The 24705-nt window shown below is 48.7% G+C and overlaps 1 protein-coding gene across 3 annotated transcripts in view; it reads right to left on the reverse strand.

Moving 5' to 3' along the window:
• Window positions 1-24705, reverse strand: part of kcnh5b (potassium voltage-gated channel, subfamily H (eag-related), member 5b) — a 550001-nt gene that overhangs the window by 122894 nt on the left and 402402 nt on the right. Inside the window, exon 11 of one of the 3 annotated variants that reach the window (XM_072492088.1) lies at window positions 14752-14802. The exons of the other annotated variants lie outside the window; for them this stretch is intronic. Within the exon in view, the coding sequence (XP_072348189.1) occupies window positions 14773-14802 (30 nt within the window). The 3' untranslated portion in view covers window positions 14752-14772. The remainder of the gene's footprint in view (window positions 1-14751; window positions 14803-24705) is intronic. 3 annotated transcript variants of the gene reach the window in all.

A 24705-nucleotide genomic window follows, 5' to 3' on the forward strand; every position in this document is an offset into this window, starting at 1 on the left:
CCTAGAGACCATCCTCTATCTCTCCTCCTAACTCCTCTTCCCATTTGCGCTTCAGCTCCTCAGTCTGCGTGTCCTCTGACCCCATGAGCCTTATAAATGTCAGAGACTTTCCCTTCTCCCACCCCCACTCTAGAAACTGCCCTATCCTGAATCCCCATTGGTGGTAGGAGAGGGAAGGTTGAGACCTGTCTACGTAGGAAGTCCCGCACCTGCAGGTACGCAAATTAGTTTCCTCTCGCCAATCCATATTTCTCCTCCAGCTCCCTCAAGCTAGGAAAGCTCCCTTCTATGAACATATCCCCCCAACCCAAGTGACGTTTAAGAGCATTGTGTTTCTTGGCGCTGCGAGCACCCGGAAACACGCGGTTAAACACGCTCACTAGAGGACTTTGTTCCCATTTAGATAAATCACGCCCTTAGAATTTTTTTCATCACTGGGGAGCTGAAGTCAAAGATCCCAGGGCCCTCCCCTCTTCTGAAACTCCCACACCCCCTTCCAGGCACCCCCCTCTTCAAGGATCCCCACCCGTCACCTCCCCCAACCTCCCAGGGGCCCCTTCTTACCTGCCCTGCACCCCCCACCCTTCATACCCCCTTCCACCCTCCTTTCATGGGCATGGCCCCCCTTGGGCCCTGACCCTTGGCACTGCCAGACTGGCAGTGATCCTGCCAGCTTGGCAGGACCACCCAGGCATCTTGGCAATGCCAGGGATGCAGTGCCAAGGCTCAACTTGGCAGTGCCAAAGTGCCTGCATTTCAGGGGGAGGGCCAGGGGGCCACCCTGCCTTATCCCTGATGGCCCAGGGGCCTCTGATGGCCTGGGAGACACCCCCGGGTGCCATTCTGCTTGGTCCACGTTTGTGTGGACCAGTACTGAACAGCGCCCAGCTGCGGCCTCCCTGGGATGGCCGGAAGATGCCGGGAGGCTAATAGATACCAGGTAAGTAGGCCTTAAGTAGGTTTAAGGCCTAATCACTCGAGTGCACCTTGGTCCCACCCATTGCAGGGGGGTTCCTGATCCCGATGCCGCACGGGACTTGGGTAGATCCCTCGAGATGTCATGGCTATTGGGACGCCTTTGGGGCGGCTTTAATCAGGATCTAATGGCCATGTCGTGCTCTCATTGGGGCGAGTTCTGACCAGGAGATTGCGCCCGTTATCTTTCCTCTGCCTCCATTGATACTGCCTCAACCGTGGCCTTCAGAGTGTTTTCTCCAACCTCTTGTTTTTATCCAGCGTCTGTGGTATTTTATCTTTTTATTTAACTTCAACTTCCTTCCGTGATTAATCCCTTTGAAAGAGGTCTCTTTATCTTCCAGCTCCCAATTCTAATGAAGGGTTGACATCCAATTTTTGGCTTGTTATTTTTCTTCAGCATTTTGTATTGATTGTTTTAAATTATGCAGAAGTCTTTATTCTTCCTCATGAAACCAGCTTTTAAAGCTAGTTGTGTAGTGCTGGAAAGGGAATGAATAAAGCCCAAGTAATTGTTCAGATGTTAAATATTATTTATCTGTCAGCTCTGATCTTATATGTGTCTGATAATCACCATGGAGCGGTATAACATTCGATTACCTTCTGTTTAGCTTCAGCTGCCTTTTTCTGGAACTAATTCCACTGTCGGTATGACAAAATGCTTGGTGGTTATATTTTACGTGTTCTCCGAAAATTCCTGCTGCCTCTGTCCTAACTTGCACCAAATCTCATTCCCCCATCACCTCTGTGCTCGCTGGCCTACATTTGCTCCCATTTAAGCCATGCCAAAGTGATTTGTGTCTCCAGTTCTCTCACCCTCTGAGATCTCTGCGCTTCTCTAATTCTGTCCTCCTCAGCAGCCCCACTCTACCACCACTGGCCATGTCTTCAGTTGCCAAGGCACAAAACTGTGGAACTCCCTCGCTAAACCTCTCTGCTCCAGGAATATTGGAACAGGAAGAGACGACTTACCCCCTTCATTTAACAATCTCTAAGGAGAGTCAAGGAGGGGGTCTGGTGGAGGTGCAGGGGAGTCGGGGGGTGGGGGGGGTTGAGGTCAGTTGTACAGTTACCCACATGTTAGATGTGGTTTTCTCTTGTCTACCTGTTCGCCTGGTTACTGAGAGTCAGTTCTCAGTTTCCAGAGTATCTCGTCAGGTAAGTAAGTCAGAACTGTCTGAGGTCTCTGGCTCTAAAGAGTTGCAGACTTTTTCCAGAGTGTTATGGCGCAGGGGGAATTGCCCATTAGAAACTGAAACTTTTTGGGCAATTCCAGCAGAGCCCCTGCATTGGGACTTATGAAGGGTCCCCAAGCACATCCTCCAGGGTTGGCCTATATCTGGAGTATGGCCATCCAGTCACTAGGTGATCCAGGTCATAATATAGCTAATATATGCTCAGTAATCCACCTAGAATATGAATTATGGTCTTGCACAAATTTCCATTCAGTGTTTACCAAAACTCAGTTCTTTCCCCACCTGTTTCTTGGCTTCATTTAATTCTTCTCACTGTCCCAAAAATCCGTATCCTTGCTCAGGTGTGGTGCTCAAAACTGATCACAGTACTCCAGATTAGTCTAACTAGGGTTTTGTATAGCTGAAGCATGACATCTTCCCCCATTGTATTACATTCTTGTAGATATACATGTCAGCATTCTATTCCCGTTTTGGATTTTTTTTTGTATCTGCTCATGACATTACTGGTGAGTTGGCTTTTGAACCGCTGCAGTCCAAAGGTGCAGCATATATCCGCAGTGCTTCTGGAGAGGAAGTTCCAGGATTCTGACCCAGCGACAGTGAAGGAAGAGCGATACAGTTCCAAGTCAGGATGGTGTGTGACTTGGAGGGGAAAGCGGTGGTTTTCTCATCCTTCTGCTGCCCCTGCCCTTCTAGGCAGCAGAGTTCACGGATTTAGAAGGTCTTGTCGAAGGAGGCTTGGTAAATTGTTGGAGTGTATCTTGTAGATGGCACGTACTGCTGTCACTGTACACTGGTAGTGGATGGAGTGAATGTTTAAGGAATTGAATGGGGGGGCAATCAAGCATGCTGCTTTGTCTTGTGCAGTGTCACGCTTCCCATACCAGCCTCCCCGAACAGGTGCCGGAATGTGGCGACTTGGAGCTTTTCACAGTAACTTCATTTGAAGCCTACTTGTGACAATAAGCGATTTTCATTTCATTTCATTTCTTGAGTGTGTTGGAGCTGCGATCATTCAGGCAAATGGAGAATATTCCATCACACTTCTTACTTAAGACCATAAGACATAGGAGCGGAAGTAAGGCCATTCGGCCCATCGAGTCCACTCCACCATTCAATCATGGCTGATTTCAACTCCATTTACCCGCTCTCTCTCCATAGCCCTTAATTCCTCAAGAAATCAAGAATTTATCAACTTCTGTCTTAAAGACACTCAACTTGTGCCTTGCAGACGGTGAACTGACTCTCAGTAATCAGGAGAGGTGTTACGCACTGCAGCTTTTCCCAGCCTCTGACCTGCTCTTGTAGCCAGGTTATTTCTACGGCTGGTCCAGTTCAGCTTTTGGACAATGGTAACCCCCAGGACTTTGGTAGTCGGGCATTCAGTGATGGTAATGCTATTGGATGCAAAGGGAAGATGGTTAAATTACCTCTTGTTGGAGATGGTCATTGCCTGGCACCTGTGCGGCACAAATGTTATTTGCCTTAATATCTAAACTAATATCTCATGTGGCTTAATGTCAGATTTTATTTTCTAATGCTCCTGTGAAGTGTCTTGATATATTTTAATATATTAAAGGATCTATATGAATACAAGCTGTTGTTGAGTTGTGTAGTTTGCCTTTGTGCCAATTCAGTTAAAGGGCTGTTTGAGCTGTTTCAAACCGTTAGTTCCATGACTTGAAGAAGTTGATTAAAAATGGCATTTGCACAGTTCAAAGCACACAGATGTGGGTAATGGAAAGTTACCTCCATCGGAAATGAAATTTATTGTATTTCATTTATATCATTAACATTTTTCTCCTCCATACTGGCAGTGCAAGAACAAAACAAGCATTTCAACCTTGCATAAAAATCAATAGAATGAAATAAGGCAGAGGGCTGGGGTTTTATCCATTATCTCAGATGAAACAGATGAGAAAGTGGGAGGAATGGGCAAAAACGCCAGGACTAAAAGTCAGCTTCTCAGCTCTGAGTTCCTCAGCTCACTATTTCTCTGCTCACTGATAACCATAGAAAATGGCAGCAGGCACAGGGCACAGCCATCATGTCCACAAATTGAGGGAAAGTGGCAAACACGGGAATGGTACCAATTGTAGCGTTTTTCAAACTGGGAGTCACGGTGGTTCACGGGCAAGTATCGGGAGGGTTGCGGTGTTCCCGATTAAGGGAGAATCGCCCGATGGCCACAACCGGCTTTTAAGAATGCCGGACATGACCAGCCTTTAAACAATAATAATAATCTTTATTAGTGTCACAAGTACGCTAACATTAACAATGCAATGAAGTTATTGTAAAAATCCCCTAGTTGCCACACTACGGCGCCTGTTCAGGTACACTGAGGGAGAATTCAGAATGTCCAGTTCACCTAACAGCACGTCTTTCAGGACTGTGGGAGGAAACCGGAGCACATGGTGGAAACCCACGCAGACACGGGGAGAACGTGCAGACTCTGCACAGACAGTGACCCAAGGCAGGAATCGAACCCGATTCCCTGGCACTGTAAAGCAACAGTGCTTACACTGTGTTACCGTACCATCCATATGTCAACGCTGGAGTTGTCCCACCAGAAGTGGCGGCAGAGAGCAGGTCACGGACACAGCATGTTCCTGTGAGAGATTCCTCAATTTTGTAGCTGCCAGAATGCAAGCAGCAGGACTGAGAAGAGCTGAAGGTGGGTCATTTTGAATAAGGAATAGAGGGCCAGAGACACAAACAGGCTAGGATCTCACAACTGAATCTGCTGGAGAGAGTTGCTCAGGAGAATACAAGGCAGTGCTGGTATGAGCTGGAGACAGAGCTCCATGGCTTCCGGTGAACTCATTAAGAAGAAACTGTAATCAGGAACAAAGCAGTATGAAGATGATTTCTGGAGATATAGCTATGTTAATTGTGCCAATGCAAATCAGGATGCAAAGCCCATGTGTGTTATATGCAGGGAAATGAGAGCTGGGGGCTAACTATATCTTACCTTGCAGACATCTTTTCAATTCTAAACAAACTGAACCTCAAATTGCAAGGAAAGGTTCATGATTGCGTTCAGCACTGTGAGGAAATAGATGCTTTCCAAATGTAATTGAAAGGTTGGCAAGTGCGAGTCCAAAGCCAAAACTATTAAATGTTCCCAACACTGCTACGACGCATCAAACAATACAATGTTAGTAAGGAAACTGTCAATCGACTGGCAAGCCTTATTCAGTCGCATCTGGCTGCGTCGATCAACAGTGTTTGTTGCTACTTTTCAGGGAAGAACTTTCAGATTTTGAAAGAGAGGTGAGCGAAAAATCCTTTTGAATTTGAGACGCTAGAGTCAATGATTAACTTACAGCTGACTCCAAATGAAGCAACTGAACTTCTGCATCGCACCTGTGACAGCACATTAAAAACACGCCACAAGTCTATGAGGCTGTCAGCATTCTGGAGTAGCGCCACCAAGGAGTATCCAGTGTTGAGTAAAACAAGCATTTTGTTGCTATTGCTCATCACAAAGACCTCCATGTGCAAGGTTGGAATTTCCATCCTCACAAAGAGGAAAACAGTGCAAAGGAACCAGCTGAACTCTGTATCTGATATGTGCATTGCTCTTTCCTCCTGTGAACCTGATTGGAGTGAGATCGTGAGGACCAAGCAGGCTCACCTGTCGCATTATAGGTAAGTGGAAACGGTGTGTTGCGAAGGTCGGCCGGCGTGAGTCACAAAGGTCGACCAGAGTGGGTCGCGAAGGTCAGCCGGTTGGTGAAAGTGGGTCCCGGGAAGAAAATTTGGAAAACACTGGCATAGTGTTAATGTTATAGCACTAGCAATTTAGAGGCCATTCTGATGTTCAAATACCACCATGGCAGCTGGTGGAATATAAATTCAATTAATAAATAACCCTGGAATCAAAAGCTAGTCTCAGTAATGTGTGGTAATGAAATTGGCAGATTATGACAAAAATTAATCTGGTTCACGAATGCCCTTTAGGAAATCTGCTATCCTTAAACTTATCCAGTCTGCATCTCAATCTAGGATCCAGCTACAACAGTGATAGCTTCCAAATAATGTCGGAAAATTGCCCAGGTGGTTCTTGTCCACAAAACGCAGGACAAATACAATCCAGCCACTTAGTGATAATGCACAGTGTTCAGCAACATTGCGACTCCTCAGATACAGAAGTGATCCGTGTTATGTTCTTTAAAAAAAAAAATTGTTGTTAGAAATGCTAAAAATGTTATATTTAATTATTTTTTAAATCTCTGGCCTGCTTTTCTGTCTCTTTTCCCTCATACTCAATCCAATCTTTCTTTCCTCCTCTTTATTTCCCTCTCTGTAGCTAATTTGAATCAAACTCACCCTATTTTCTTCTGCACGTTATGGCTGCGGGGCGGGCTGGCATGAAGAGGGTTGGCTTCACGCCGACTTTAATTCCAGGGTGGGGGGAGGTGGGGGACGGAATCCATCCCCGTCTCCTGGAATATTCTTCCAAATGGTTTTGGCAAAGTTCTAACTCTCCAGTATGAATAAATGGCCCTATTTTTAAAGGCTGCTGTTATACAGAGGTTTTCTTTTTTAAAATAAATTTAGAGTACCCAATCATTTTTTTCCAATTAAGGGGCAATTTAGCGAGGCCAATCCACCTACCCTGCACATCTTTTGGGTTGTGGGGGCGAAACCCGCGCAGACACGGGGAGAATGTGCAAACTCCACACGGACAGTAACACCCAGGGCCGGGATTCGAACCCGGGTCATCAGCGCTGCTAACCACTGTGCCACCGTGCTGCCCTCGACAGAGGTTTTCTTTCAATTGAATTCAGATTTCACCATCTGCTGTGGTGGAATTCGAACCTGGCTGCCCAGAGTCACTGAATTGCTTGCACAGTGACAATACCACGACACCACCGACTTTCTTGGGCAGATAGTGGCCTCTTGGTAATGTCACTGGACTAGTCATCCAAAGACCCAGACTAATGCTTTGGATTCAAATTCCACGATGGCAGCTGGTGGAATTTTAATTCAGATAATAAGTCTGGAATTCTAAAGCTAATGGTGACCATGAAGCTATCACCGATTGTCATAAAAACCCATCTGGTTCACTCATGTCCCTTTAGGGAAGTAAATCTGCCACCCTTACCTGGTCTGGCCTACATGCAACTCCAGGCCCACAGCGATAGAACATAGAACATACAGGGCAGAAGGAGGCCATTCGGCCCATCGAGTCTGCACCCACCCACTAAAGCTCTCACCTCCACCCTATCCCCGTAACTCAATAACCCCTCCTAACCTTTTTAGTCTCTCAGGGCAATTTGAAATGAAAATGAAATGAAAATTGCTTAGTGTCACAAGTAGGCTTCAAATGAAGTTACTGTGAAAAGCCCCTAGTCGCCACATTCCGGCGCCTGTTCGGGGAGGCTGGTATGGGAATTGAGCCTTACTGCTGACCTGCCTTGGTCTGCTTTCAAAGTCAGCAATTTAGCCCTGTGCTAAATCACCTCCTGACCAATCCACCTAACCTGCACGTCTTTGGACTGTGGGAAGAAACCGGAGCATCCGGAGGAAACCCACGCACACACGGGGAGAACGCGCAGACTTCGCACAGACAGTGACCCAGCAGGGAATCGAACCTGGGACCCTTGCGCTGTGAAGCCACAGTGCTAGTCACTTGTGCTACCGTGCTGCCCCTGTGGCTGACTCTTAACTGCCCTCTGATGTGGCCCAGCAAGCCACACGGGTCAAGGGAAATTTGGAATAGGCAACAAATGCTGGCCTTGCCAATGATGCCCTCATCCCATGAAAGAGTAAAGAAAAATATGCTGCACTCAAAAACTCAAGTGTTGTTTTGTTCTTGAAGTGACCATTGAAGTGATTGGGCAGTTAAAATTTCAGGAGGATTGGGCATTGTTCCCTCAGGTGATCAACTAAAATATCTTCCACTTTGGAAGCTTTGTCATTTGGCGTAAAGAAAAAGTTATGATCACAAACATTTTGATCGTCTCATTTTACACAGTTAGTTGTGGATGCAGCTGGCCCATAAACACTGGGGCGATCTCACGTTCAATCTCTGGCTTCAATTCAGGTCACTCGGGATTTGACTAATACTTGGTTTAGCAAGTGGAAAATTGTTTAGTGCTGTCAGTTCTGATCTCTAACCACCAAACATACCCTAAAGTTTCATTTGCCGTTTCTAATTACTTAATGATCAAACAATAATTTGATGAAATGGAAATCTTGATTGGTTTTGCAGCAATGTTCTTTGATGTGTGAAATAAAGTTTATTCCATTGAGCAGATTTTGAGGAGCAGCAGTGCAAATGATTCTCACTTGCCTTCAAACAGCTGCAGTACAATTAGAAATTATTGATTATTTTATCCACCATAGTTTGGAAATATGCGTACGGTGTAATGGGGAAAGTCCAGAAAACTACACTTGGAAGGAGTTATCAAAAATGTGGAATTTGCTGCAAAGGGGGTGGAATTCTGATGGGCCAGCTCGAAGGTTTTTGTGTAGAACCCAGGACTGATCTAAATGAAAGCTGTCAACATTGTCCCGAATTGAGGGGATGGAGTTATGACAGCTGCATGGGCATACTGGTTGTTCCAGCCTCAACAGTCCAACAGCTTTGTGGAATTTTGAAGCTCTTACTAGTCTCATAGCAGCACCCATGCCTGCACTCAATACCCATTCCATTGGACCTATCGGGGTGAAATTTCCCAGGAAACTCAGAAACGACATCAGCCATACAACCTTAACTTGGAGAGGGCTGGCATTAGACCTATCGACAATTGTTCCACCTGCCTTTGCTCACCACCCCCTGCCTTGTTCCAAAGCCTTCTTGCTGCTTGCAGCAATGTCCAGATGTACCAAGCTCGTGGACAGGGTTTTGTGCCCCTCAAATTTAGAAGCCGGGATTTGCCACTGTTCCGATATTCTGACACTTTCCAGACAAAGGCCTTGGTTTCACACAGAGGCAGCGTAGAATATATAATGTGGAACATTTCACACGGAGGCAATACCAGTTCAATTTGTTAGTGTAGAGTCTGGGCTTTGTCTATGAAAATGAATAAGCGTTAACATTTAATTTATCCATCGTACTCTCGCTTATGGGATGCATCTTTTCTCCTATTCTACTTTCAATATTTTTAAAAACGTTGTACCTTCTACTATTATTATTATTTAATTGTAAACAAATACGTAGGAAAAGGCAAAGTTAATGAGGCAGTCATCAATGCTTGTAACCCTAGCTCTACCATTTACGAATGCTACCCTCATTGTGAATATCGCAATCATTTATGTCTTTATAGGTCATTTTAACATTGTGTAAATGAGCGGGTTTTGACTGACACGTTATTGGTTTGCTTGACAGATTCTTCCAAACCTAATTTAAATCTAATGTCTCCTGGCTACAGATTCTTGGCATACAGATTGCAGTAACATTCAAGACTTACTTTTCATATAGATACTCCATCTTGTTTCTACACTATGGACCTGGGAGCATCATTCCACCCGGGTGGCATTTCGTTTTGCAGTTTGGTGACCAAAATTACTCACGTGTTGCAAATATGGTCTGACCAGTGCACTGTGAATCCTGGCATCATTTTTGAAGAGTTGTTAGGTCTGATAATACAGTTCCTGCACAGAGCTCCCAATCATAGAATTTACAGTGCAGAAGGAGGCCTATTGGCCGATTGGGTCTGCCCCAACCCTTGGAAAGAGCACCCTACTTAAGTCCACGCCTCCACCCTATTCCAGTAAACCCAGTAACCCCACCTGACCTTTCGGACACTAAGGGGCAACTTATCATGGCCACACCGCCTAACCTGCACACCTTTGGACTGTGGGAGGAAATCAGAGCACTCGGAGGAAACCCATGCAGACAAGGGGAGAAAGTGCAAACTCCACACAGTCACCCGAGGCCAGAATTGAACCTGGGTCCCTGAAGCTGTGAGGCAGCAGTGCTAACCACTGTGCCACCCCAATGTTGGTTCCATTTAAGTGCACCCTCTAGTTATACGCACACAGGTATGGGTATAGGACGATGCAGCAGTGGTGGTGTTGGGGCATGATTTTGGGTGGGTTATGCAGAGGATTTTTACTGTTTTCTTAAATTGGGGCCTCCGCTTTTGTCCACTCCCCAAATGGACAACAGAGGCGGGATTCTCCGTCCCACCACATTTGTGCCCCGGCCCGCCGGCGGGATTCTCCAATACGCCGGCTAGTCAATGGGATTTCCCATTGTGGGGCAGCCCCATGCCGTTGGGAAACCCCCGGGGGCGGCAAAACGGCGAATCACGCCGGCGAAGAATCCTACCCGTGTGTCTGAAGGGCCACTCCATTCATATGGCAAAATTCCCAAATTTGATACAAGCAAAATTTGTACAAATGCTTCCATTACTGGCTTATTAAGGCACACTGGATGCAGAGTAAGGCCTCTGCACCTTATGATGTGGGGCATTGCATTACCAGTGTTACAGTTTCCTATTCTTTGTATACATCCTACCATTCAATTAGCTTTGAATTGCTTTATCACATTGTTTAGAAACTGAAAATAATGAGCTTACAATTATCCCCATGCACCTTATTAAATCTCCCTCTGGGAATGTAAATTCCTTGCATTTTTAAAATTGCAGCAATTATCAATGTTAAAGTTTTGTTGCCATTTGTCTGAAGTTGTGATGTCAGCATGACTCAGTGATAACACTCCTCACCTCCTTGAGATAGAAGCACTGCTCCACGAATTAAACACATGATCAACTGACGCATGTGTGCGCAGTACCGAGGCATTGCTGCATTGTTGGAAATGCTGTCTTTCTCATTAAGCCACAAAACCAAGACTCCTGCTTGTTCAGGTGAAAGCAAGTGATTCCTTCGCACTATTTAAAGATGAGGGGCGTTATTCTCCGACCCCCCGGCGGGTCGGAGAATGGCTGTAGGCCGCCGTGAATCCAGCCCCCGCCCAAGTCTCCGGTACCGGAGATTGGGCGGGGGCAGGAATCCGGCCACGCCGGTTGGCGGGACCCCCCGCTGGATTCTCCGGCCCGGATGGGCCGAAGTCCCGCCCAGAGATTGCCTGTCCCGCCGGCGTAAATCAAACCTGGTATTTACCGGCGGGACCAGGCGGCGCGGGCGGGATCCGGGGTCCTGGGGGGGGGGGCGCGGGGCGATCTGACCCCAGGGGGGTGCCCCCACGGTGGCCTGGCCCGCGATCGGGGCCCACCGATCCGCGGGCGAGCCTGTGCCGTGGGGGCACTCTTTCCCTTCTGCCTCCGCCACGGCCTCCACCATGGCGGAGGCGGAAGAGACTCTCCCCACTGCGCATGCGCGGGAAACTGACAGCGGCCGCTGACGCTCCCGCGCATGCGCCGGGAAACTGTCAGCGGCCGCTGACGCTCCAGCGCATGCGCCGCATTTCCGCGCCAGCTGGCAGGGCAACAAACGCCATTTCCGCCAGCTGGCGGGGCGGAAATCCCTCCGGCGTCGGCCTAGCCCCTCAATGTTGGGGCTAGGCCGCCAAAGATGCGGAGCATTCCGTACCTTTGGGCTGGCGCGATGCCCGTCTGATTGGCGCCGTGTTTGGCGCCAGTCGGCGGACATCGCGCCGTTGGGGGAGAATTTCGCCCGAGGAGTGAGAGATCCCAGGGAACCAACATTCTTTTTCAACCACTACCCCATCCCGAAAAAAATAAGCTGGCCATTCAGCTCATTTGCTGTTCGTGAAGTCCTTGCTTTGTTGAGTTGGTTAGCATGATTATGGACAGTGATTATAGTTGATAAAATAATGAATTCCCAGCAAATTGCTTTGGGCTTACCAAGGGTGCAAGTCTTAAGGACACTACATAAATACAATTGTGCTTTTTCTTGTTCTAAATATAACTGAACCAAAGGCTTCCAAACTTCTGGCAATTAAAAATAACTCTTCATTTAACTTTCAAGTATGCCTGAGTTATTGTTTAAGCTCTTCTGTAGCCATCTGGGATGGCTACTTACAACAAGAAACATGGACGTTTGCAAAGTCCAAAGGGAAATATGGACAATGTAAGATTCAGGCAGGCACAGAGCCTGAATGTATATTTGTGAGCACTGAATCCAGACAGCATCGAAACCCCCAACCGATTAGCATTTTAATGGCCCATCTCCGTAAAACAAAGGATTAATACTTAACTGATACAAGCCCAGACATTTCGGCGCCACTCCCTGTACTCAGGAAGCATCAACAACAGGGTCAATGACCACTTAGGACACGCCCAGCCATCAAGGCACCTGCCCTTTATTGGCTCAGATCGAAGGCAGTGATCAAGAACTGCCCAATTAATGGGGTCTAAACCTAAGGACCGCTCAAAAGAGCGCGAATCTCCCCAAGGATAAAGAGAGTCACTGCCATGTGTTCGATCTCTTTTGGACCTGGCGCTCCGGCAACGTCCATCTCCAACTGCAGCACCACGACCAGAAGCAAGTCCAAGTTCAACGCTCGCTACCAGACGGATGAGCCCAGCTGAGCAGCAGTTACCTCTCCAGACCCAGTAAATCCAGATTCGAACAAAGGCCACTGTTCCTCTGACCTAAGCCGGGTGCCTGAAGTTAAGAAAAGGTTGTCATAGTTGTTAGGTGTAGTAGTGTTTATGTTGCATGTGTAAGATAATCTTTTGTGTGAATAAAGTACCATTGATCTTGAACTAACTAACTGGTTGTTTGGCTCTTTGGTCGATACCCAGTTGAACCTTGTAGCGGTATCATTTGATACCTGGCGACTCTGAAAGCAATACACTTCCTTTCAAAACTGTTGAACTTCTACCTGCCTTTAAATTGGATGAAAAGTTTCCTGTCAATATAAACTGCTGCAATAGACTCTACCTGAAGTGAATCTCCATCCTCACAGTTCTCACCCAAACCAAATCGGTACTGAACCTGATCCTGCCTGGTTCCTAACCATGGTTCCATAGAAACCTGCAGAATAACAGTGTGCAAAGGACGTCGGATGAGCACATGATTGGGCTGTCATATTCTCCACACTTGACTAACCTGCCCACACTTATTACTTAAGCTCACAAATGAACAATGACTCAAATAATACACTGCAGCAATAAATCATAATAAGATGTCACTGTCCTCGGAAGACGGGAGAGAAAAAAATAGTGGGAAAGCATAGGAAGCAAAACCAATTGAAATTACAGTGTATAACAAGCAGAAGTAATTTGCCCTATGACCTGCTTCATGTGTGGATTCATCTGCAATATCGAATTATTTCAAAATTTCCAGAGTTCCAGAATATGTTTCTCCTGTTTTGTAGGAGGTGTCGATAAAAGTGCACTGTATTTTAGATATACGTTACAAAACAAGCAAGGTCATGTACCCACAGGAGAGGAGAATACACTAATCTCATCACTGACCTTTGCAACTCAAACCATTTACTTACGTAGGCGTCACATTCTCTTTCACCACCGTAACAATTTGCATTCTCTTTTCAAGTCTTCCCACTGTTTCACAAAGATTAATCTTTTCCATCTCCCACCAGTTCCTTTCCATTTATGTTTTTTTTGCAGGACTGTTGATAAATTCAGCACTTCTTTTGCGATTCGAGTACCTGTTGCATCTTTCAGCGATTGATACGTTTGTTTATCTTTCAGCGTTCATCTTGGATGAGTTACAGCTGAAATATTAACCTATCTTTGCTCTTCACAGATAGACCCTGCCCTTTGGTACATTTTAAACATTTGCTGTAATTTTATGTACTATAGGCGGATGTGTGGGGCAATTTTCTAACTGCATGGACAGAATTTTCCTGCGGGCTTTCGGACCCCAATGTCAGGAACAAATAGGAATCCTGAGCTTTGCTTTGTCAGGAGACAGAACATTCAAGATATTTTGCCACAGGCGTGCCTCAATTTTATTGAGCAATCCAGCGCTGAAAGTTCAGGGGCAAAATTCTCCTTTTGCGAGACTGATGTTCTCCCGCTGGAGCTGAATTGCACATGATTTGTGCCCCCAATTCTTTGCAAATTTATGCAAGACGAGGATTATGATCAATTCTCAAGGGAATCATGCTATCGGGCCACCATTTTGAGTGGGCGGCCCGATGGCAAGGTCCCCGCGGCTGGCCACACCCCCCCTGCATTGCATTTCAGTCCCCACGCGCATATTTTCCCCAAGACCAGGGGTGCCCTGACCCCTCCTCAGAACCCATAAATAAGGAGACCCTCTCACAGAACCCCTAAATAAAAAAAACCTCCTAGAGACCCCCTAAACAAGGAGACACCCCCTAGAGACCCCCTAAATAAAGAGACCCCCAGAGATCCCCTAAATAAGGAGACACCTCCAGAGGTCCCTTAATAAAGAGACCCCCTCCTAGAGACTACCTAAAGAAGGACCCCCCCCCACAGACCTAAATAAAGAGACACCTCCCAGAGACCCCCTAAATAAGGAAAGCACCCCCAGAGACCCCAAAATAAGACCCCCAGAGATTACTTAAATAAAGAAATGCCCCCCTACAGATCCCCCCCCAGGAAGGATACCCCTATCAGGAAGCCCCCTAAAAAAGAGACTCCTGTCTGGAAGCTAGAGAGCAGTTCAGACAGAGGCAGTGAAAAAGAATTACTGTTGTAACACTCACCTGGGCAATACACCTGCTGGCTCAGACACAGGACGCACCAAGTGTCAATTCCTAGAAAGAGAAAACCAGTCAGGTGTGATTATGCCCCTTCAAATCCTTGAGCTGCAAGACATTCATTCATTTCCCTTACTAGGCTGTGATTGACAGCTTCCACACACACAGCTGTCAGCTTTGCTGCATTCATCTTCCTTCATGGTTGAGTACCTGAAGTGCTCTAACCTCAATGTTTAGAAACATCAATATTTGACTGACAGCTCCTGCAGCAATTCAAACAGAATTAAGTGCTTTCCAATCACCTCCCTTTATGCTTGAGTGACTTTGAAGTGGTCAGCTGGAAATTGACAGCACAGCTGTCAATCACAGCATGGTAAATTCAAAGTGAAATGAATGAATGGCTTGCAGCTCAAAGATGTGAGAGGGTTTAACCACAGCTTACTGGTTTTCGCATTCCAGGAATTGACATGTGGTGCTTCCTGTGTCTGAGCCAGCAGGTGTATTTAGGGGTCTCTTGGGGGGGGGGGGGGGGGAGAGAGAGAGAGAGGGGTGGGGGGAATCTCTTTATTGAGGGATCCCAGGGAGGATCTCTTTATTTAGTGGGTCTCGGGGGTCTCCTTATTTAAGAGGACTCTGGGAGTCCCTTTATTCAGGGTGTTTCTGGGGGTTCCCTTTATTCAGGGGGTCTCTGGAGGGGGGTCTCTTTCTTTAGGGGTCTCTGGAGGTCCCTTTATTTTGGGGGTCTCTGGGCAGGTCTCTTTATTTAGGGGTCTCTGGGGGTCTTTTTATTTTGGGGTCTCTTGGGGTCCCTTTATTCAGGAGGTCTCTGGAGGTCCCTTTATTCAGGGGGTCTCTGGAGGGGGGGGGGTCTCTTTATTTAGGGGTCTCTGGAGGTCCCTTTATTTCGGGGGTCTCTGGGCGGGTCTCTTTATTTAGGGGTCTCTGGGGGTCTTTTTATTTAGGGGTCTCTTGGGGTCCCTTTATTCAGGGTGTCTCTGGGTGGTCTCTTTATTTAGGGGGACTCTGGGGGGTCTTTTTATTTAGGGGGTCTCTTTATTTAGGTGGTCTCCGGGCGGCAGGGGGATCTGGTAGGGATAGGGGTGGGGTGGACAGGTTTAGCATTGTGGGAGGGAGGGTGGCCCCCAGGTGGACTTTGGGGGCCTCTCCCTTAAGGAGTTGCCCTCTCCTCCCACCGCGATGTCCGCCGCGTCAGGGTCACGCTTGTCTATACCTTCGGTAATTCTCACCCACGTGATTCCAGGCCCAGAGGACCGGAGAAGCACCCGGGCTGGGAGAATATGGTGCGCAGCCCGCCAAGTGGATGCAAGTGGGTCATTAATGAAGCGCGACCCCGATGCCAGCGGGGGAGGGGGCTGGAACTTCGGAAACCGGCGGCGACCCCCTTTTCTCCCCGACACTGGATTCTCCGCCTAATCGGGAACTCCGCTACCAGCGGGGCTAGGTGGAGAATTTCACCCCAGTGTTCAGTTTATGCCTAAAATTTCAATCTGGTTGTTCGGCTCCCTGCCAGGAAAGAGAGATTGTAAAATTTACTTTGCAATACATTTTCAGTAACATTATTGGTTTTGCAAATAAGAAATAGATAGTGGAGTCTCTCTTCATTCAAAAAATATTTCCCTTTTGTTTTATTTTTGAATCAAAATGGATAACTTCACACATTGGGCGAAATTCTCCCCCAACGGCGCGATGTCCGCCGACTGGCGCCAAAGACGGCGCCAATCAGACGGGCATCACGCCGGCCCAAAGGTGCGGAATGCTCCGCATCTTTGGCGGCCTAGCCCCAACATTGAGGGGCTAGGCCGACGCCGGAGGGATTTCCGCCCCGCCAGCTGGCGGAAATGGCGTTTGTTGCCCCGCCAGCTGGCGCGGAAATGCGGCGCATGCGCGGGAGCGTCAGCGGCCGCTGACAGTTTCCCGCGCATGCGCAGTGGGGAGAGTCTCTTCCGCCTCCGCCATGGTGGAGGCCGTGGCGGAGGCGGAAGGGAGAGTGCCCCCACGGCACAGGCCCGCCCGCGGATCGGTGGGCCCCGATCGCGGGCCAGGCCACCGTGGGGGCACCCCCCGGGGTCAGATCGCCCCGCCCCCCCCCTCAGGACCCCGGAGCCCGCCCACGCCGCCTGGTTCCGCCGGTAAATACCAGGTTTGATTTACGCTGGCGGGACAGGCAATTTCTGGGCGGGACTTCGGCCCATCCAGGCCGGAGAATTGAACGGGGTTCCCGCCAACCGGCGTGGCCCGATTCCCGCCCCCGCCCAATCTCCGGTACCGGAGACTTCGGCGGGGGCGGGGCGGGATTCACGGCGGCCAACGGCCATTCTTCGACCCGGCGGGGAGTCGGAGAATGACGCCCATCCACCTGCTAGGTTCTTGTCCAGACTCACCTCACTTATCTTCTGCTCTGTACCCTCTTTAAAGCCTCCTCACCATTTACTTTCCCACATAAGTTTGTATCCTCAGCAAACCTAGGTACATTACACTCAGTGTATCTAAGCTTATTCCGGCTCTGTAATCGGTCCATGAATGAATCCTGAGCCCATGTTAATATATTACCCCCATTCCAGGGAGTCCTAATTTTGTGCGATAACCTCTTGTTTGGCACCTTACCAAATGATTTTCGAACATTAAACTAAATACACCTGATGATTATTTCTTATCTACCCTATTGGTTACATCCTCAGAAATCTCTTCTGTATTTGTCAAAACATGATTTCCCTTTCACGAACATGCGTCAACTCTGTTAAATTGTATAATAGCCGGGATTTTCCATTCAATGCCGCTCCCATCAGGATTCTCGGTTGGGCGGAGAATGGAGCATTGAGGGAAAATCGGGTTTGGTGCCCCCGTTGCAATGCTCCAATCCCCCGCCAGTGGCCTCAGGGCACAATCCAATCCATGCCAGCGTCAGGATGCAAAGCAAGCATTTGAATAAATGTTCGTGTATTAACAGACTTGAAGCCCGAGTTTCCACCACCGCCGCCCCCCCCCCCCCCCACTTCCTCACGTTATGGCCCCCCCCCTCCGCAGTGGGAAATTCACCAGGCGGGCTTTGGTACAGGTTTGCCCAAGCTGGCCCTCACGCGGTGGACCCTGAGATGGATCAAGGGGGACAAAGCATACCTGAGGTGCCCCACAAAGTCCATCGGAAGACCCCCGCCTCGCAACAATGCAAATCCTGTCCCCCCCCTCAACAAGCAGGGGTACCCTCCTGCCCACCACAGGAATAATGGGTCACCCCCCTCCCCAAAGCACGCAAGCATGAGGTTGCCCCGACTTCCTCAAAGTAAAGAACACTTCAAAGGGCTTGAAATTCTTTGACAGCCTTTGAAATGCAAATCTTCCATTCAGTTTCACAGAGCAATACCTATCACTAGCCAGTGATCTACAATTTTATTGGTTCAGACACAGTTGCTTCAGGGGTTTGTTTATTTATCTTTCGCGTCACGCTTGAATGCAACTCAAGTACCCTCCACTGATGTTAAAATAATGTTTATAAACACTCTTCCTATGATTGACTGCTCCTCATCATATCAAAAGGAGCTAAGTGCTCTCTTCTGTGGAAAACTTAGGTAATGGGGAGTCTGATGGGGGGGCTTGCGGGCTCAAGTCACCCTCATGCACGCGTGCTGTGGCGGGAGTTTCCCGTTATTCCCATGTTGTGGGGGGAGGATACGCCTACTTGTCAGTGGGGGGCAGGATTTCCCAAATGGAGGGGGAGGGGAACTTGATGGACCTGCGTATCAAGCTGCCCGCTCCAAATGACGGCCCGATACTGGGAATCCAACGGAAATCAGCGACCTCTCCCCATGCATGAATTAGCATGGTAAAGGAAAGAGACTCATATTTCAGGCCCCCGCTCTGAGCACGAGCGGAGACCAGTAGCGATTCTCCACCACCGGGAGCACTTAGGCTCCAGAACGGAGAACCCTGGGCAATGATTTTCCAAGTATCCTGTTGCCACAGCCGGATTTTCCGGTCTTGCTGCAGCGGATGCAGCCAGCCAGCCAAAGTCCACTGGCATTTGCGGCACTGGCAATTTCTGCAGGCGTCCGAGGCCAGAATATCCCACCACAGGCCGTTAATAATAGATTTGAACATTCTGCCTAACCTATCTTCGCCTCCTTTATTAAATATTGTTGTTATGTTTTGACACCTTCCAATCCTTGGGAACTGTTCTAGATCAAAGGAATTCTGGAAGATCAAAACCAATGCATTCATTATCTCTGCAGTTACCTTTTTTAAAACATGGCCATCAGGTCCAGGTATTTTTAGCCAGTTAGCGCCATTAATTTCACCACTACCATTTCGTTATTTATCCTCAATTCATGAGGTTCCACATTCTTACTATACTCTTGGTTCGCCATTATTTCTGAAATGCTTCTTTCGTATTCTACAATGAAGATAATTTTAAAGTATTTGTTTAATGCCTTTGCTATTTCCTTATTTTCCAATATCATTTCACCTGTTTCTAATGGGCCCACGTTTGCATTCACTTGTCTCACGGATTGTCCTGGATAGAATGTATCTGCTCTCTAACTTTCCGTAATCAGTATGTTTTGTGTGGAAAGAGGTGTTTTTCTGACCTTTGAAGTGGTATTCCAGTTAAACAATTTAGCAGCAAGCTTTCATGAGTTTAATATGAATTTATTCTCACACAGGTTTACCCCAGAATAGCCCAACAACATACACGTGGTCTCACACATGCAAACCAACAGCATACATTCGGTCTCACATGTGCAGACACACACACAAACAGATTCCATGCGCGTATACATAGACAAACATTGGATGCTGATAAAGTTTGTTCACTTTTACAGCATACTCGGGGTGCACACCGCACGCTGTATGGACTGCCTCAGGACATCCCCTGAGGCCCTCCCCCGATGCTCCGCCCCCGATGGGCCGAGTCCCCGACGGTGTGGGACACGTGTGCTCATACCATTCAGGGATCTCGCATGGCGGCTGCGGACTGATTACAGCGCCGACAAAGTCGGGGTGGGGGGGCGCCGATCTGCTGGTAGGGGGGGCTTCGACGGGGTCTCGGGGGACTGGTGGGGGGTGGTCCGAGGAAGCGAGGCTGGTTAAAGGGGGGCTGTTTTGGGCAGGCCGGGTCCGCATGCGGCCAACACCTTGTTGCGCATGCGCGGTCACGGATCCGGCCATTCTGAGGCCGTATCTGCAGGTAAAGCCAGGGAATTTACGGTGCGTGGCTGCTAGCCCCCCACCGGACAGAGGGGGCGGCGCTGACTTTCTGGTGGTAAGACCAAATGGATCCTGCGGACATTGCAGCAGAATCAGAAAATCCAAACAATGGTGTCTTGAATAGATTTGATGATTTAAAGTTGAAGTGAAGGTATTGTAAAGTGAAGTATTCACAGTAAGTCATGAGGTTTCTTGTAGTTGAATATCTAGGAGGTTGAGTCTCAGATGAATTTGAAGCTGGAACAGGTTAAATTATTTTGCTGACTGATGACTGATGGCTCTGGTGATCTGCTGAGTTGTGGGATAATTAGGGTGCAGTACCTGAGACCAGTTTCTGTCACATGACGATTGGGTTAACACATCTGAGGCCCACCCAGTCTAGACCAGTTGGGGAAGCTATCATGGTAGAATGGAAAGTTGAGTTTCAATTTTCCATTCATCCAGTATGACCACAAGGCTGTCTGGAAACCCCATAGTCCTTTGATGGTGTGTGAATTCTGCAGGTGGCTGTGAGGTACTTTCACCGGTACCCACATTTAATTATGCATTCACGAGATACTTCATACTGTCTGTAGTCCAAATGTCAAAAGTCACATGCAGCAGACACCTTGATAGCTATTTTACCTCCAATTTTTAAAAGTATTGACTGAAAGTTCCTAAAATGACATACCCTAATCATACTGATTGGTAGAGCAGGCTGTAGGGGTTGTATGGCCTATCATCATAGAATTTACAATGCAGAAGGAGGCCATTCGGCCCATCGAGTCTGCACCGGCTCTTGGAAAGAGCACCCGACCCAAGGTCAACACCTCCACCCTATCCCCATAACCCAGTAACCCCACCCAACACTAAGGGCAATTTTGGACACTAAGGACAATTTAGAATGGCCAATCCACCTAACCTGCACATCTTTGGACTGTGGGAGGAAACCGGAGCACCTGGAGGAAACCCACGCACACACGGGGAGGATGTGCAGACTCCGCACAGACAGTGACCCAAGCCGGAATCGAACCTGGGACCCTGGAGCTGTGAAGCAATTGTGCTATCCACAAGGCTACCGTGCTGCCCCGTGTTGCCTACTACTGCTTCTATTTCTGACATTGATTAAACTTATAGAAACATTTAGGTCCATATTTTCATGGAGTCATGTGTACCTTTAAGGGATCAGGTGTGGATGACCCGCACCCATTTCCAACAGATCCCATTTTCATCAGTCGGGGAAAGGGGACAGGCATGAAACACATGAGGGAAACCTGAACTCAGCAGGGGCATTTGAACTCAGTGCTTTGCTCAAATAAACCCCATTTTGGATGGGGCAAGTGCCTTAACATGCTGTGTGGCAGTCACTATTTTAGAGCAGCCATAAATTCTCTTAAAGGGTGGATAGGATCTTTACAACCATCAGGATGTGAAGTTATTTAAATTCCCAGACCTTTAAAAATGGACACAAAACAGGCTTGCTCTGTAAGTGAGTGTTGAAAAAGATTCTGAGCGGGTTTCATGACGGCGTCAACAGGCCCTCACGCCCTCAGGATCAGCGATTCTGACCCCTACAGGGGGCCATGGCACTGGAGCGACCCACGCCGTTCCAGCTGCCGATGCCGGTGTCAAATGGGCGGCGCATGTCTGTGCATGCACAGTTGGACCGGCGCTGGGTCGCTTCTCCACGCCGGCCCTGACACAACATGGCATAAGGCTACAGAGGCCGGCGTGGAGCAAAAGAGGCCCCCAGCCCGACAGGCCAGCCCGCCGATCGGTAGGCCCCGATCGTGGGCCAGGCCACAACAGAGCCCCCCCCGGGGTCGGACCCCCCGCCCCCCCCCCCCCCACAGGCCGCCACCGGATGGATGGACGCCGAGGTCCCGCTGAGTAAGTCCACACGTGGACGGTGCCGGCGGGACTCAAGATTTTTTGTACGGCCGCTCAGCCCATCCCGGGCAGAGAATCGGCGGGGGGCGGGGGCTGCGCAGAGCGGCCCCTGACCGGCGCCTCGCCAACGCCAATGGCGCGATTCTCCACTCTCCGGAGAATCGGCGGACCGGCGTTGGGGCGGCATCGCGCGATTCGCGCCCGGCACGGTGATTCTCCGGCCCGGCCTGGGCTGAGAGAATCCTGCCCTCTGTTCCAGCAACTACAATAGCTATTTGTTGACATTTACCCAAGGACCATTATCATACTATTATGAATGTTGACTGCTTTCCACAAGGTATAATCATCTCAGTGGGGGAAGCCAATATTCAAAGATTGATTGGTGATTCAAAGGATTATTTAAAGATTATTTGTCTTTGATGTGAGGATTTGAATAGAAGTATGTTTGTTTTTATAATGGATTAAGGATTAAGTGAGGAGATTTAAACATTTTGTATGGGCTTTCAGGAATTGGAGTATCTTTTTTAAAATAAAGCGAATGCTGTACTAATTCTTTAGACGTTAATTTTATTTCAATTCAACATGGCTTTGGAGGTCTGCCCACGGTGGATATTGGCTAACATGGCACGGAGGGTACACGACCCAAGGGTTGCATTGGGCTGGCATGAATTGGCATTAAGTTTGCATGGGGCTGCAAGGGACCATGGGGGTGGTTGGGCAGGAGTTTGCACAGGTTACCATGTGGATATGGAGGTGGAATTTGGAGTGGAAAGGTGGTGGTGATCGGATATGAGTTGCGAGAGCTAAAGGGCCTAACATTTAACAAAACAACTGGGGGAAAATTTCCAAAGAACCGAGGAAGGCTGCAGTCAGCAGCTCCTGTGGCTGTCTCCACAATGAGTCTGGGGGTAATGGGTTTCTCTCTCTCTTGCATTTAATGTATTTGTCTCTGGAAGGGTAAAACCTATAGTAAGTTTCATGCTGGGCAAAAGGTTTTACATGTGTGGGGTTGGTTTCAATTCTAACTGTGTGCTTAGAGAGGGTTACAGTTCAAAAAGTAAATAGAAGTAACAGTGGTTGCTTAGCAACTGGGGGCCTTTTAAGATAGGAAGACTGGTGCATTTTAGTTTTTAGCTGAATTTGTTAGCAGTTGAGGACGGGGCACTGGGGACTGAATATCTCTCAACTTTGACAAAAGAAAGATTGGACAGCACAAGGGAGCTGCAAAGAAGCAGGCCTCCCAAAGAGCCATATACAATCCAGATAGCCAGGGAATTGTTACGTGAAGAATGTCAGAAGAAACTGAAGTTAACAGAACAAAGACCAAGGTATTGTTCAAGGGAGTTCAAGGGGGTAAGTAAACGGGCAGCATGTGGCGCAGTGGTTAGCACTGGAACTGCGGCGCTCAGGACCCAGGTTCGAATCCTGGCCCCCGGGTCACTGTCCGTGTGGAGTTTGCACATTCTCCCCATGTCTGCGTGGGTTTCACCCCCACAAGCCAAAGATGTGCACATTAGATGGATTGGTCATGATAAATTGCCCCTTAATTGGGAAAAAAAAATAATTGGGTACTCTACATTTATAAATAAAATTAACGAATTAGCGGTCCCGTGACTCTGTTCCTCCACATTTTATAAAAAAATGTTACTGGGCCCGATCTTCTGACCTCATTACACACGCGCTCCAGCAAAACAAAGCCGGTGAATAGCGGGCGAAGCCAAAAATGAGATTCGCGCCAGGCGCCAAACAGTTTGCCATGCAGCCGGCCCGAAGGCGAAATTGAGATCTCGCCGTAGTGTGGTGAGCAAACCAATTATCACTACTTCAGCCCAATTTCCATACAATTAACGGGAGCCACCCCATATCCTACAGCCTCCTGTCATTCACCGGCCTCCCCAGCAAGTGGGCACACTGGCGCCGATTAACGCCTTTTGAAAAAAGTGAATCAGGCGGAAGGGCTTCTGTGGGGAGCCAAGAAGGGGAGTAGCCAACTTTGCTCACAAGCAAAGAGCCCGGGGGTGCAGGACATGTCCCAGTGCTAGACGGGGGGTTGTAGACCCTTGGCTGGGGGTGGGGGACCCTCCGCCGGGATGGCCCACCATGGGAAGGTAGGCGGGAGGCACTGGGGGGTAACCGGGGGGCAACTGCTCACAGCACCACCATGCCAACCCCTGGATCGTATGTACCCATTCCTGGGGCAACCCTTGTCCCTGCCGGTCTGCCTCACCAGCCACCCATAACCACCATAAACTGCCGTGGCCTCTGGCCGTGTGGCTGAAGGCTATTTCTGATTGGGAATCGGTAATTGTGGTTAAATGAGCACTTCACACATCTCAAGTGGATTCCCATGGGTGTGCGGGCCATGTAGCAAGTGGGAGTCATTGCCTAGAATCCCAATCACACTTTGATGCATGGACACTGTGCCTGAACACTGCGGGTGGCAACACCACACATGCAGCAGCCAACATCCGAACACCCAGGGGATGGGACACAGCTCCAGGGGCATGTCCACAGCCGGAGTGTGGGTGGGTGCCACGGGGAGGGAGGATGCCTGGAGAGATGGGCCAAAGGTTCGGAGGTCAGCCCGTATTGTGGAAGAAAGTGACAGAGCCATCATAATGATTGTGCACAAAGGCAATTAATGTGTTTTACAATCCCCCACTCCCGATAATGCCGCCCTCCTCCCAGTCGGTGCCCATAGGGCCCTTGGGTTCACCTTGGTACGGAGGGGCAGCTGGTTCGCGCCCCAGCTTCCCTTGCGTCATCTGGCTCTGCCAGTCTTGGCGGTTCCCCAATGTCTGCACCACCATGGAGGCGCCATCAGCGATGCCCCTCAGCATGTTCTCAGCGCCTTGGCAATGCCCATCTGCG

This window comes from Scyliorhinus torazame, chromosome 2 (genome assembly GCF_047496885.1).
Source record: "Scyliorhinus torazame isolate Kashiwa2021f chromosome 2, sScyTor2.1, whole genome shotgun sequence".
NCBI lineage: Eukaryota > Metazoa > Chordata > Chondrichthyes > Carcharhiniformes > Scyliorhinidae > Scyliorhinus > Scyliorhinus torazame.